The sequence below is a fragment of the Lissotriton vulgaris genome, chromosome 1_1, assembly GCF_964263255.1.
Source record: "Lissotriton vulgaris chromosome 1_1, aLisVul1.2, whole genome shotgun sequence".
Classification (NCBI taxonomy): Eukaryota; Metazoa; Chordata; class Amphibia; order Caudata; family Salamandridae; genus Lissotriton; species Lissotriton vulgaris.
Genome location: NC_141685.1, coordinates 379,653,816 through 379,669,951, shown reverse-complemented (window position 1 = coordinate 379,669,951; position 16,136 = coordinate 379,653,816). Strand labels below are relative to the sequence as shown.

General features: G+C 44.6%; 1 protein-coding gene across 1 annotated transcript in view; it reads right to left on the bottom strand.

The window, feature by feature from the left end:
• PRPF38A (pre-mRNA processing factor 38A) overlaps window positions 1-16,136 on the bottom strand; it is a 144,241-nt gene that overhangs the window by 107,875 nt on the left and 20,230 nt on the right. Inside the window, exon 2 of the mRNA XM_086952442.1 lies at window positions 3,440-3,599. Within this exon, the coding sequence (XP_086808568.1) occupies window positions 3,440-3,599 (160 nt within the window). The remainder of the gene's footprint in view (window positions 1-3,439; window positions 3,600-16,136) is intronic.

Genomic DNA, 16,136 nt, shown 5'->3' with positions numbered 1-16,136 from the left:
TACGTAAACGGTTCAAAACCACCCTTGACATATCCAATGTTTTTTTTGCCAACAATTTGTCCTCTCTTAGTAGTCAATGGACGGCTTTTACAAGTGGTGGCAAACAGCGCCAATTCCTCCGTTTGGCTATGGGCTACAAAAATAGTCCAGGCGTTTTTGCCGCCTGCATGTTCTCTCTCCTGGAGAGGCTCGACGCAGATACATTTTCGTATGTGGATGATATTTATCTCACAGGCGAAGAGTTATGGCCGCATCTGTGCTGCGTTGACCGCATAACTTGCCGTTTTGCGGACTTTGGCTATAAATTTAACTTTGCTAAATCATACATTGCCGAGTACACAGTGTTGTTTTTAGGCTATGAGCTCAACAAAGAAGGTCGAGGTTTAGCTCCTCACTTCTTGGAGAAATACGCACTTTTGCAAGCTCCAACAACACTGAAAAAGCTACAATCTTTACTGAGCTGTTTGAATTTCGGTTGTACCTACATTCCCGAATATGCCCAGTGTATCAAGCAGCTATAGGTGTTGATACAACCTACTTTTTCCAAATCGTGCTGGCTGGCAGAACATTCAGCCATCTTGCAATCTTTGCGGGCTGACCTTCTTGAATCTAAATTCTTGTTGACTCGTGATAACCACACCAACCTGTTGATAAGAATGGTACCAAGGGCGGTGGGTTTCATGTACCTTACTTTTAATCAGGGTAACACAGCCATATCGCTTACAAGTCACACTTGTACACTTCAGCTGAGTTGCGGTTTTCCACTGTGGAAAAAGTTGACAGCGGTGCGAATGGCGAATCTTAAGGAACGTGCACTGTGGCAGGGAAAACTCATTTTGGTTGTTACTCCGTATCCTGCCTTGGAGGCAGTGACGAAACCAGTGTACCCTTGGTGGATACAATGGGATACATCCTTGACATTCCCGGATGTCACGTTCATTTTTGATTCCTCACTGCAGACTCAAGAGTACTTGCAGTATGAATTTGTTCATCCTGCTCCTCTATGCGGTTACTTGAGGATTTCCCTTGTATCATTTACACTGACTGAAGCGCGCAAGCGGCTACGGTTTCAAAGCACGTATATTCTTCGGCCTCTCCACAAATATGAACAACTTGACTGTTCATATTCATTACAATTCCAAGCGGCTTTATTATTTTTTGTGGACTCATCTGATACAGAGTCTAATCAATTCTTGATTCACATTTCTTGCAATGAAGGGTCTCAAAAACGTGGTTACAGTCAATGGCACCCATTTTACTCTAGTTTTTGATATTACACAATGTGAAGCATTTGCAGGTTGCTTTATACAGCCCACCTTATAATGGTCTGGTGAGGAGATTTTATCGCTTTCTTAATTAAGGTGTTTAGACAGGTTTAACGTCAGGTTTTGATGTGGGAAACTATCTCAGGCAAAAAAAGTCTGGAGTGGTGACCACTCTGTGGACACTGTGACCAGTGTTTCACCTTTAAAATTACTCAGGGGGTATGGACGCCAAGACCAGAATGATAGCGGAGTTGTCGAAAACTTAATTTAACTCCTTTTCTGGACCAGACTCAGGGGGTGTTGTGGATGAGAAGCATGCAAGGGTTCAGAAGAAACAAGAGAAAGCGTATTACAATACCAAGAAAAGAGAAAAAAAAAAGAAGAAAAAAAAAGGAGGAGGACTTATGCGCTGGAAACTGGGCTTTAACCAAGAACCTACATATCATGAAAGGGGAATATAAATGCATTTTGCCAGCACAAATAACATTCTGTGTGGTTACAAGGAAGAGGGTGGTAGAACAGAAGCAATGTTGTTCGTATCACTAGCCAGCAAGCAGAGATTGAGAATTTCAGGTTCTCTTCCGAATGATGATAATAGCTCTTTCGATTCACTCATCTTTTCTGGCTTGGTCATGAATGAGTGTGGGAGTGATTTCAATCTGGACGAGGAACATGTATGAGCAGTGTTCTGACGGTACTGATATGCATATAGGAGGAAATGATGTCCCTCCAAAACCTATGAATGACACCAGAGAGGTCAGAGCTCAAACGACTGACCTCTTAAGAGACTTAGTTCTCTTCAAAGCGTCATTTGTTACTCAGTGGCTCAATGGATACATAAGCGAGGATCTACAGCAATTTCCTACTCAAGATTCTAGTGAAGTTCTAAAGCTCTGAAATGTACTAGTTTCGTTTTATATTTATTTTCACTCTACATTTTTCTTCCTTAACTCCTTTGACGCTCATGACGAGCTGAGCTCGTCATGAACAATGGAGTAAATGAAAAGTCAGCACAGTGGGGGAATTGCCTTAGCAGCCATGGAGTTAATATAGTAGGAGGGGTGTGGTATGTGTATTTTTCACTATTATGTCCATTACATCCTTTATGTTCCAATTCAGAATGGGGAGAGGAGGTTCTAGAAGCTTTCATAGTATTTTGACTGTCAGTTGCAATGGTGCTCCATGTCTTGTTGGCCCGGTTTCCTAGAGGTCTCTTATTTGGAGTGAAACCTTCCTCCTCTCATGGCACTAGCCTCATGTGTCATCACTACTCCAAAGATACTTTATTCCACTTTTGTTTAGTCACCTGCTCTTTTGGGCGCATGATTTCGGCTGAAGGTCTAGAATAGTATCACAATATACACTGTTGATAGCCTGGCTGTTACTTTGCTGGAGTCAAAATAATTGACGCAATACATGGACCTAAACAAGTATTACCGGCTGTGTGAGAAATGCATTTTACAATTTGTTTGCAGCCCAAAGCACGTAATGAGTCTACAACTTTGCTGAATTGAGAGACATTTTCCGTCTGTCCAAATGTTGAAATGTACCCATACAATTAGGTACTTTATGTTAATTAAAACCCTATGTGACCCATTCCTCTAGCCAATAAAAAAAAAAATACTTCACTGAAGGGTACATGTACAACAGAATGCAACCCATACAACATTCATGGATTACTGATTTCTAACAATAGCATCTGCCCATGTATTGAGAACATAGCTTATTTATAATGTTTTATTAGTTATGAAAAAGGACGTTTATATCTCCTACCACACTTTTTGTTTGGAATTGCATCTATAAAATGTTGTAGTGTTGGGAGGGGTGGAGGGGGGAAAGAATAACCTCAGTGATACTCTTTCTGTTATTTTTTGGAAAAACCTCAGGGCTTCCGGGGATAAACTCAGAATTTATTTATTTTGTGGAGGAGGAAAGAACCAAATGTTCCCTTACTTTCCTTTAATAGTAACCTTTAGCTTGAAACCCACCTGACCGTATCCATTATTATTCAGTATACAGCTATTCTAGCCACTATCCCCTAAAAATTACCTGTTGCCTTTCCAATTAGATTATTAACAATATTGTTTCTATTTTTAAGTTGATCAGCAAAAATTCCATTGGTCCCACATTACAAATTGGCACTATCTAAAGCAAGTGAACTATTATCTTCTTACTTAAAATCTTCATTTTTGATGAACTCAACAATGATATCCTTCTCTGGCTGAATCTGTAGCATCTTCAGTGTCAAGCATAGGAAGGGTGTAGGTTTTATGTTCCCACCGAAAACACCACCAACATATTTCAGCTCCATGGCTTTGTCTACAACCAGCTCAGCTAAAAGACAGAAAAACATTAAGGTCAGTCTTGTTGACGAATCAAATGCCTTTAAACTTAACATGTGTAAAATTCTTTGGTGAATAAATAAAGTCATTACAATCCAAACCATAAAAACACAAACTATAAATACAAAATAATAGCCACACAATTTGACAAAAACTAAAAAGTATTTTATTTCAGCCTGTAAATTAATTTACAATATCAGGTAGTTTAAACATAGGCCCATATCATCTAAAAATAGCCACAAGTATCTCAGAAGCCAAACCCAATAAAACAGAAACTAAAATGTTAAGTTAGTCAGTTGATTAACCAATTCAGACAATACAACTTAACACAGTTACTTTTCTTTGCACAAAGTGTGACAAACTTATAGGTAGTGTTTTTAATTGGACGGAGACACAAATAGCACATACAGAAAATATTTAAACCTTTTAGTTCTTGATGATAATCAATGAATGTCTTAAGTGAATTACTTAAGAGAAGACTTCCATTAGTTTGCTTTATGTTAATTGAATAGAATAGAATTGAATTGAATTGAAAGGATTCTTGTTTAGTGCATGGCTACCCGGAGGCATCCCAGCGCGTGCAGCTACGAAAAGAGGAGGTTGAAGAAGGACACGGTCAGGTATCATTATTTTGTAGGGAAGAGCCAAGTTTTTAATTTCTTACGGAAGGAAAGATGGTTGGGCTCTTGTCGAAGCGGGAGGGGCATCGAGTTCCACAACATTGAGGTGTTGGAGGAGAAGAGGCGACCACCCGTACGAGCCTTATTGATTCTGCTGACTTGTGACAGGTTAAGCTCGTTGGAACGGAGATTTCTGAGGGTTCTGTGTGGTTTAATCAGATTGGCAAGAATGGGGGGGCCTTTACCCTGAAGATTTTTATGGGCTATACAGAGGGCCTTGAAATGTACCCGTTCCTGTATGGGTAACCAGTGGAGTGATTTCAACGCTGGTTTGGCTGAGGAGCGGTGGTTAGTGCTCGTCAGCAATCTAGCGGCGGAGTTTAGTACCACCTGTAGTTTCTGGATTACAGAGACTGGGGCTCCCAGGTAGAGCGCGTTCCTGTAGTCCAGCCTCGACAAGATCATGGCTTGGACCAGGATTTTTTTGGCTCTGTCGGGCAGTTGAGGGAGGATTTTACAGATGGATTTGAGCAAGCAGAAGCAGGTGGCCGCAGTTTTTCTGGCTTGTACTTTGAAAGTAAGTTTGTTGTCTAGCCAAAAACCCAGACTCTTGATCACGCTTTTGGGAGTTGGGCTAGTGCCCCTAGAAGATGGCCATAGCGTGGGGGAGTTGAATGATGCATTCCTGCCTAATAACATCAATTCGGTCTTTTGGTTATTGAGTTTTAGCTGTGACAAGCCCATCCACTTTGATACCTCCTCCAGACAGTCACTCAGACTAGTGTGGGATAATTCTGCCTGATTCAGGGAGACCACGAGCTGAGTGTTGTCAGCGTAGCTAACCAATTCAATTCCATAGGGGGCCACTATCTTAGCTAAAGGGGACATGTACACATTAAAAAGTGTGGGGCTAAGGGAGGAGCCCTGTGGCATCCCAAACTGCAGGGGTAATGGCGCGGAGTGGCAGTCTCCTTCAAATACTTTAAAATATCTCTCAGAGAGGAAGGATTCCAGCCATGAAAGAGCTTTTCCTGAGACTCCGATTTCGTTTAGGCGGGCTAGAAGGATACAGTGACTTACCGTATCGAAGGCGGCACTGAGGTCTAGGAGGATGATGGCCACATTGCCACCTGTGTCCAGGATCCTCCTAGACTCCTCCACCACCTTAAGGAGTGCCGTCTCTGTCCCTTGTCCCGGGCGGAAGCCTGTTTGAGAGGGATGGAGTAAATTGGAGGCCTCCAGGAATGAGGACAGTTGCTGGTTAATGAGTTTTTCTGCCAGTTTACTAATGCCCAGGAGAAGGGAGATGGGACGGTAGTAGGCTAGGTCTCCAGGGTCCAGGTTAGGTTTTTTTCAATAACGGTTTAACCATGGCCATTTCCCAGTCCCGTGGGACAGTTCCTGTTTTGATCGAGGTGTTAATCAGGTTAATAACTGGTGCTTCCATGATGGGCTGGACTAGCTTGAGGGTGTTAATTGAGACGGGGTCAAGGGGAGAGCCACTTTTGATCGAGTTAAGAAGGGGGGGAATAATTCCTTGGTGAGAGGGGAAAAGGAGGAAAATTCGGGGGTGGAGCCTTGAGAGAGGGGTTTAGGTAGCGGAGGAGGATCAAGGGTGGTGATGGGTGGGAGGGCCAGGAGAATATAACACACTTTGTTCGATCTAGTAAAGAGATGAATCAACCCAGAAAGAAGTAAGTGAGGAAATCAGGAAGGAGCAAAAGAGACGGTGTCCTGAATCGAAAAAACTAACAAAAGGACAAAGCTGAGATATACCAGGGCAAATAACATTCAAAAAATGAGGCAAGCAGAGAATGTGAAATCTAACTTTAAAGGAAAGATTCTGAATTTACAAAATGCACTAAAAGCATATAATTCAACAAGGTTGGAACAAAATAAACACACAAGCAGCACACAGCGTCACTTTTAGGACACAGGTAGTTCAAAATAAAATAACACATTGTAAAATACAGCTTTAAGATCAGATCTCCAAACTGCCCTTCAGCTATCACAATGTATCTCTGAAATAAGTCAGATGTTCACCGCACAGTATTTTATAGCTTCAAGTCTGAGCTATTAAATGGCAGTGTTGATTTACAGCAAGCCAGTTGCATTCCTTAAGCACAGCTTCATATCGTCTTAACAGCCATTATCAATTGGGGGTTCACAATCTGTAAAACTAATTTCCCCAAAAAGCTTTTACTGATACCAGTTCTAGGAAAGTGGATTAATATTTGGGGTGGTAAATTGTCCACCTCAAACGAAAAGGCCACCACCTGCTAGATGTCATGCACATTAAGTAAAATAAACTGATGCTCAATCCCTTTCAATTCGACACAAAGCAGTCAGGTTTACGTCAAAGCATTTTTTACAGTCTAAATTTAAAATGAGGTAAAATCAAAACAAAAGCACGTGGATGACACAGTGGAGCCAAGACAATCATATTTATAGTCTATGGGAATGACCTGACACACAACAGGTCCCCACAACATCAGGTAGTCTCATGTCAAAGGTAAGCTGTAGGCTCCTTAGTTTCAGCCCCACTCAAGGTAGAGGCAGTATTTTACAATATCAAGTAGTGCTTCTGTCGCCATGGGATTTTTCTGTTGACCTAGTGCCTTGTGTATTTTTTTTCTCGCACAGCACTATAGCAAACCAGCTCGTTCAGGCGAGAGTGTTTTTCAGTTAGATTTGTCAAGGTCTCGCTACCCCCCTTCTGCCTGCCAAGTCCTCGGTAGTGGTAGCATGCAGGTGAATCATCTCTGCCCACAAGGCAATTTCACCTAATACTTTATCATCATTTAGGCCTTCCTTCCGCTAAGGTTATTGTTTGGACCAACACACAAGCTCCCGCTCATTCCTTATTCAGTAGTGGCTTCCCCAGGTTGTCCTCCCACCTAGCCCGGACCACCATTGGGGCTTTCGCTCTGTCCTCTTTTAGGGTCTTGTAGAGCATGGAAGTCAGTAGGCGACTCGTGCCCTCCTTTATTATCATTTCTAAAGATGCAGATACCTTAGGCGTGCTCCATAACCCTGTTCAGACTTCTCTGGCTGCTTTGCTCAGCTTTGCAAATTGAAGGAATTGGCCTCAGCCTACACCAAAAGCTGTACAAGCATCAGTTTAGGTTATAAATGTGATGGCAGGGTATAGGTCTCCTAAAGTAAGACAACCCCCCCCACCCCCAAGCCACCATCCTATATAGGGCATGTCCTATTCTTGTCCCATTCCAACTAGCAATATAGAGAGGGGCTGGCTACGTTGCAATCTCGTGACCACAGTGTCCCATTCTATAATCACTCTGATGACAATTGCCAGGTGCCTAATGGCTTGGTGGGGTCCCTGCATCAAATGGCAGGGCAGCTTCTCAGTCTCTACCGTACCCTCAACAGTGTCTTTTCCCAACCGTCTCCTTCCGGGCACATTGAGTTATGTGCTGGAGTGCACCATTAAGTAGCATAACTTTATGTTGGTAGCCCTGGGCTACCTTACACTTTATCCCACTTAACATGTAAAAGTCATATCATATTTCTCTTCCCAGTCCCATTCTAGAAAAATGTAGAATTTTCCTAGCCTGGTGAGCATAAAATCTGGATTAATTTAAAGACACAAAGGCTAACATTATGCAAATCTCCTTTTATTGCATGCTCACAGCAGCAACAATATAATTTTTTTTTAACTTTTAAAACATTCCAGTAAAGTATATAGTCCAGCAACATGAAGCCACCTTCCTTCTTCCAGTTCAGTGAACAAGATAAATCCAAACACAGAACTAAACTCTAAAGGCAAATGATCCCCAAATGTTATTCCAAATATTATTATCCAAACTCTTCTCAATCTGAAAGAAAATAGAAATAATATGCACTATTAGGGTGGGTATTTATGTGGTGGGCTCATCTTAGTCTCTGGTTCTTTAATAAAATCTGGGTTTTCTGCCCACGTGCTGTGAAAAAACTACATTTTGTGTCAAGACACAGAGACTAACATTAGGCAAGTTTAAAGTGTTGTTAACACTATCCATTGCATTTAAAAGAGTTCTATAGAAACATTTAAACATATTGTAATTGGACCAATCTGCAGGACTTAGAATGTCCTGCAAGTCACCCCCCCCTCCCCCACCCCCCAAGATGTTGATGCACTGCTGAGGAAATGCGCCCCAAATCTAGTTAGAGCCACATCACCCTTCCTCATTACCTCTTTCAACCATCTTGCCAACGTGGGGTAAGACATAGGCCTTTGAGGCCACCTGTATAAAATCAACAAGTGTTCAACACCATTCCTCAAAATGTGTTTTCTTCCTGTACTCTTTCAGACATTTAATCACGCAAAGCCCTTGATTCGACTCAAAGTGCGGGTAGAACAAAGCGGCAGACAATGTATTTGTTCTCCTTTCAATATAAAGACAAACTCCCTCAGACTGACATGGCCTTGCTGGTGACATCCAGAGCCCTTACGTCGCATGTCCGCCTAAATGATACCAGACAGAGTAAAACAGTCAGTTTGTAAGAAATATGTTTTAACGACAGATTAGAGTTCTCACCCCAATTCGCTAAAATCTGTAAAACATCCCCAAAATCTCACAAGGAAGTGGACTTTGGTGTAGGTGGGTTCAGAACTTGCATGCTATGCATGATTTTCCTAGTCAGTTAGTTCTGTCCAACTGATGCGCCACCTTTCAAACAGTGTCCAGCTGCTATAGTTGACCTGTAGATATTCACTGTTCTGTAGGACAAACCTGAACCAAACAACTCTGTTAGATAATCACATGCACTAAATCAGTTGAAGCGGGATCGTAACGACGAACACACTAACAAACCCATTAGTTCCATGCTAGTCAAAATGCTCTCCTCGTTCCAGATGCCCACAACTCTGATATGTGCTTGAAAGCATCTCCAGCAAGCCCTGGGATTTCACACTGTCTTCTTCAAAATCCTCCAAGCCATTAGAACGAATAGACTGTGTTTCACTAGAGCATAGGTCTTCAAACTGTGGGGTGCACCCCCCTGAGGGGGCGCAGCATCCCCTCAGGGGGGGCGCGCACTCCCCCCACCACTTCATCTTTCATTGTTGCCTCCAGGCACTAGTTAAATGTCTCAGCCATAGTCATGAATGGTCTTTTAACGACCTGTGAAGTACTCTGGTGCAGCTGGCCTCTGCTCTAGAGCCGAAGGAAAATCAAGAGGGAGGGAAATAGCACTGGGGATGCTCTAGTTTACTCACCTAGATAAATGAAAGGATCCTGGTGGACGTATCAATGAGACAAGAACTTTCCCAAAATGCAGAACAATTCTGTAGCACGAAGGAGCGGTGACCTCTTGCACAGAGATTATACGAGGTATTAGGTTTTTATTTAATGGCAGCTCCCAGTGATGTTGACTGCAAGCTCTGATATATCACTGTAATTCCATCAAAACACGCCACAAGCTCACAGGACCTTCTATTACAGTGGTCACGTTTAAAAATACTTCACAATAAGACCATCCCATGCATGCAATAACTGTTTCTGCATTTTTAAGTACTTTATTTCTATGTTAATATGGAGGCTGCTGAGGAGTTTTAGGTAGCTACATTTCTATGACATGCACTGCATCTGTGTGAAAGTCACCCGAAATAAAATGCATTTGAAAAGTTATGGCAAGCTATAACGTCCTCATGCGGGCCTTATATCAAATCGTTGAAGAGTAAGACCCGCACAAGAAAGGTGCCCGGGAATTCGGGAAAGCGAGCTGATGTCTGCAAACTTCAATAATGAAATGGGATACGGGTGATGCTGCAGTGGCAGCTGCGTGGGGTACCGTGCCAGCGATCTGAATCATTTTATACCCAAAACAGTGCACAAGCAAAAGTCAGGGTGCCAAGTGTGCTTTATGCTGCGCGCCCTTTCCTCTCATAGGACTGTATGTATGGGTTGCAAAGAGAAGGGCCCAGTGCTTTGACTTACTAATGTGCCGTTCTGCAGTGTCTTGTCTGTAGTAGATTTCGCCTGATGGTGTTTGAAGCAGACTCCAGATAGGTGCCGCTGCGCAGAGGCAGACTCCGTCAAGTTCAGGAACACCGAAAGTGCTCCTCCTTTTATCCATAGGAAGTGACCTCTCCAGTGACCTACAGTCCATGGCTGTACGCTTAGTAACAGAAAGGAGTCATGCTGCTCTTTTGTGTAACCCCAGGGTGTGGGCTATCCCCCGCCCATCCACAACGATGTGGAATAATGTCCCCGTTAGAGCGAATGTGTGGTAAATATAGTTTAATAAATGTCTTTGGTTCTACTCATTTATTTAAAGGTTGGTAAGTTGGGGTGGGGGGCTTTTTTTTTCCTCATAAGGTTTGGACCCAGAAGAAGAAAGTTCAGAAAGGAGAGCAAGAAGCACAAAAAGAAGCTCAAAAAGAGCCTAGTGGTGTTATTGTTCTCTTAACCGAACCATCCTAAATAAACACAAATGGAATTAAAAGACAAATACAGTGGCCTACAGTAGGTATTCAATTGCCATCTATAGTTTGAGCTCCCTAATATTTCAAATATCCTATACTGGCCTTTTTATTTAACCCCATGCGCGCTACACGTTTTCCCGCTGTGCGCTGAGTTTTTAAAAAACCTGCGGTTCATGACGAGCTCAGCTCGTCATGAGCGTACGGCAGGCGTAACTCATGACGAGCTGAGCTCGTCATGAGCGTCGAAGGGGTTAAAGTCCATAACGCCCAAAATGGAAATCTATGTTACTGCTACTCCTACGGTATTTTTAGTTACAAGAAAAGTAAAACAACCCGTTGAATTTTCTTTCAAGACAAAAGACTAATCTCACAGACTGTGCATGCAAATGCCCATTACATTATGTATGATAATGCTTTTATTAGCGCTATATGCCCCACTCCGGAGTGCCGTAGCGTTTTACCAAAGGGGTGGCACGCTATGGGGAATGCTTGGTTGGAAAAGTGTTGTAGGTGCTGTGAGCCTATGTTTCAAGCAGTTGGTTTGTGTCATTTGTGAGAATGCCTCGTGGGTTTGAAAGCTTAGCCGTGTGATGGAGGAATTAAAAGTGAGAGGTGGAGTGCGGTCAGGTTATCTTAGCTGGCTGTTGTAATTTGATTAGCAAATCCAGTATTAGTTTCCTAGTGGTTAGTGAAGATTTTCAATCCTTCACTTGTGCTAGTGCTCAATTCAAGAGTACAGCATTGTTTGGAGTCCCGTCTTAAATCTTTTGAGCAATTATTTAACCCTATATGAGAAAATCAAAAGAATACATTTCTCTGTGCAAATTATCGTAACACTGTGTGGCCACATATGTTTTGGACTAGACCAAAGACAAATTTATTTCAGCTCTAAATGGGTTACAGTGAAAGCTAGAGCACAACTTGTTAATAATGAATTTTACATTAGAGTGAGGATCTAAAGAAGCTCTTAGATGATTGTGTGAGCAATAGCTTTGAAAGGAAACAAACTACAGCCAAGAAGAAATGGGGTTCATTCAAGCTTCAGCAGAGACCAGTCTTGTAATTGAATGTCTGACTGCCTGAGGTTTATCTTTCTTCTGAATGTTGATTGCAATGGAATTTAAGAAAGTTGTGTACTACATAATCTCTCCCTTAAGCAATTGGAGTATCGAGACCTTGCCACCGACGCTGCTCTCGTTATGGGCAGGGAACAGCAGGGTCGGATTTACGACGTTGGTGACAAGGCGGGCAAGCTACTAGCTTGGCTCGATAAGAAAGAGAGGGCCAGCCGCGTCGTCCCGGAGATATTGGGAGACGACGGATTGTTGGTTACTGATCCGAGCGCAATCGCTGTGTCCTTCTCGGATTACTTTTGTGGTGTTTACTCCTCGGTCTCGGACCGATCTGAGGCTGACTCGGGCGCGCTCCTGTCGGATATCGATCTTCCATGCTTGTCGGAAGCGGATCGAGACGATCTAGACAGGGACATACCTGCAGACGAGGTTGCACTCGCAATTCGCTCTCTGAGATCTGGCAAGGCGCCTGGCCCTAACGGTATTCCGGTAGAGCTATATAAAATCAAACCAGATGTAGTTTCCCCGCACTTGCGGAACATGTTCCTGGAAGCGCGGGAGACTGGCATACTTCCCCGCGACCAGAGGTTGGCCACCATTGTGGTTATCCATAAGGAAGGGAAACCAAGAGATTTGTGCCGATCATATCGCCCCATTTCTCTGTTAAACGCAGAGCCTAAGATTCTAGCCAAAATGCTCGCTAACCGTTTGATTGGTGTCATCGGCGACTTAGTGCACCCGGACCAGTCGGGCTTTATTCCACACCGCAACACTGCTCTTAACCTACGTAGACTACACAGCGCCCTGGCCAGGGCCCATACGCTTGAGGAGCCGGCTGTCCTGGCATCGTTGGATGCCACGATGGCTTTTGACTCCCTTGAGTGGAGTTACCTGTGGGCAGTGTTGGCGAAGCTCGGTTTTGGCCCGGAATTTGTAGGGTGGGTCAAACTCCTATACGCTGGTCCGTTGGCTAATGTAGCGGTCAACAGTCGAGTTTCAGCATCCTTTGTTCTTCAGAGGGGCACCAGGCAGGGCTGTCCTTTGTCGCCCCTCCTGTTCGCTCTTGCACTCGAACCGTTGGCGGCCTGGTTACGCAGTCACCCCGACCTGCATGGCATTCGGTGGTCCCCGGATTTCGAGGACCGAGTATCACTGTATGCAGTTGATATTCTTCTATACCTCACTTCCCCCTGCAAGTCCCTCATTGTGGCCTGTGACGTGCTGCGACTTTTTGGTCAGTACTCCGGCCTAGTTATTAACTGGTCTAAGTCACATTTGTACGTCCTGAAAGGGGGAACGCCTCGCCTCCCGAGAGGTTGCGGCATACAGGTGGCGAGCCAGGGCTTCAAATATTTAGGGATCTACATCTCCACTAACTCCAAAGCGCGCTATGAGCATAACTTGCTTCCCCCTCTTCTCCGCCTTCGGCGAGACGTGGAGGGGTGGCGTAAACTCCCGCTTTCTCTGCTTGGGCGCGCGGCGTTGTTTAAAAGGATGTCCTTGCCCAGGTTCCTTTACGCCCTCCAAAACACTCAAGATCCGGTCCCAGCCCGATACTTCGGTGAGATCGAGAGCCTACAACGCGCCCTGCTTTGGGATGGTCACCCTAGCATCGCTATCACGAAGCTTACGCTACCGTGGTACGATGGGGGGATAGCGTTGCCTGATGTGCGGAGGTACTACTGGGCCTCCCAGTTAGCGGCCATCAATCATGGTCTATTTGGTCCAGTGGACAATCCGGGGTATGCCATGGATCGGTGGCTGCTGGGCGGAGGGAAGTTTCATAGGGCACTCTACTCGAGGTCTCTTGACAAGCGGATGTCTGGTCCAACGAAAACCGCCGTCCATATTTGGAGAGCGGTTACAAAGGCCCAGGGTTGGAAAGACAGGTTAACAAAGGCGACCCCACTCTACGACTCGGACATACTGGGTAGACTGTGGCATACCAAGGGCTTTGATAAGTGGGACCTGATTGGCATCTCCAGGGTGGAGGACATGTTACTGCGTGGCGAGGTGAAATCTTTTGCCCAGTTAAAGGCAGAGTTTCAGCTGGGTGAGACGGAATTTTTCCGGTATGCTCAGCTGAGACATGTACTACTGTCCGCCATGCCAGAGGGTGAGGCAATTCCCGACAGTTCTCCCTTGGAGGATAGGGTGCTGGATGGCCACATGCCAGACAGTGCCATTTCATTGTCATATAAGAAGCTTATCAACGTCCGTACAGACCTCCTCCTGGGAGTGAGGGACCAGTGGGTGCGAGACGGGATAGAGATGGACGACGAAGATTGGCAGAGTGCGGTATCTTCCCCTAAGGAGGTCGCCATCTCTTCCCGTCTCCGGCTGGTGCAGCTAAAAATCTTGCACAGAGTCTATGTCACTGGCCCCAGATTTGTGCGTATGGGACATTCTGTTGATGGCCTCTGTAGGCGCGGCTGTGGTGCCCTCGCCACATTCATGCACATTATATGGGAGTGTGCTGCAATAGCTTCTTACTGGCGACGTGTGCACTCGATTATGAGCGAGGTAACTGGGGTGGAAGTGCATGCGGAAGCCAGGAGATGCCTCCTGAACATATGAGGTCCGACAGACCATACCGTGGCCCAGACCCAATGGGTGACCCTGGGTAATATGGTCGCGAAACGGGACATCGCACAGATGTGGGGGGCTACAACGGCTCCGAAGGTTGTACAATGGAAGGCCAACTTGGATTGGTGTATGTTCCGGGAAAAGACTGTTTATGTTGCCAGGGGTAAACCTAAGAAGTGGCAGAAAATATGGGGGGCTTGGAACGAGTACAGGGGGGACATTTGCGTACCTCCGGATTCTGCTCCACAGGAAGAACACTTGTCACCGTAGCCTATGACTCCAACTGGAGATTTTCTACTCTGTAATCCTGTGTTTCCCTCCCCCTACATTCCTAGTATTTCTATTACACTGATTATTACTGTGTTCACTGTGCTTTCCCGGCCCCTTCACTACGCCTCACTGTACTGTAAATTCCATTGCCTTCTTCTTTGCGCCAGTTTCGGCGCCTTTTCCTCCCTTTTTCACATCTGTTTTTAAAAATTTTAAATTAACCTTCATTCGTTCTGATGTACCGATTCTTGCACTTTTGACTTACTTTGCTCCGTTCTGCTGCCTCACCTCAGGGAAGTAAGGCTAAATAGCTGTGTGCACGGTTTTGAAATAAAGGTTTTAAAAATTAAAAAAAAAAAAAAGAAAGTTGTGTAACGTATATTTAAGGATCTTTTAGCATGTTACAAAGTAAAATGTTGCTCATGCTGACTTCAAGGTCCTGTCCACCATTTGATTTTGGCATCTTTATGAGGTCTGAATACACGTAGGGTCGATTCTGTGTCTATAATGAATTTGTTATCTGTGAATCAAATTCTCTGCGTCCTGGGTGGGACTGTGTGAAACTTCTTATATCCAAGTGTATTCTTGTAAAATTAATGAAGTTTGTGTTACGTAAAATGTGTATATCTTCAACATTTCCCATAATGTAACATTTCTTGCAGGAGAACGGATTAAGTCATAAATGTCTCAACGAAGTCGGACTTCAAATCATGATGCAGCTTGGAGATCTCTACCTAACACATATACACAATGGGACTGATTCACAAAAGGACCTCCACCCTCGTGGCAGAGGCCCTGCAGTCTTGGGGCAGTCTCCTCACTCTGGTGGAATCTCTGCAATGAGAATACTCATATTTTACAGAAACACTTGTGCAGCCCCTTCTGTAATACTGGTGAACATGTAACACCGGCGCTATCAAGTCAACAGTTCCTCAGGGCGGAATCTCTTTGCCTCTCCACCTGTGCCATAAAATGGACTTGGCTAAAAAGACGAAGAAGCCATCAGGAGGCTACAAAAGGTGGCGTAGCACTGTCAGTGCATTCCCTAAAGGCAGCCCTCTGTAGGGAACTCAAGATGTCCTATGGGTCCTCCAGACATCTACCAGCAAGCAGACTTCAGTTTACTAAACACTCTTAATTTATTTAATATTATTTGCCCTATGCGACCCCGGCTCTGCAGGAGGGAAGCGCCATCAATGATGCAGAGTACCAGCTTCCAGAACATTTTTGTCAGATGGTGGTGATGGTGGGGGGCTCGGCGTGTAAAAAGTTTTAGATGGGGGGGGGGGGGGGGGCAGGGGGGGGGGGGTGGGGGCTCAGCTGACAAAAGTTTGAAGACCTCTGCACTAGAGTATGAAATTCTCCCCCGGTCTTAGGATTACATCCCTGAATGTCGGTACTAGGATAAGAAAAGTCTATTGCCATTTCCAACATGACTGGAAATCCAGCCTGTGACCTCCAAAGTGGGGTTATCACCACTGCAGTGTCCAAAAGAGGTACTCTCCAAAGGGACCCCATCCCTCCCAATACTAACAAACACCTACCTGTTCAAT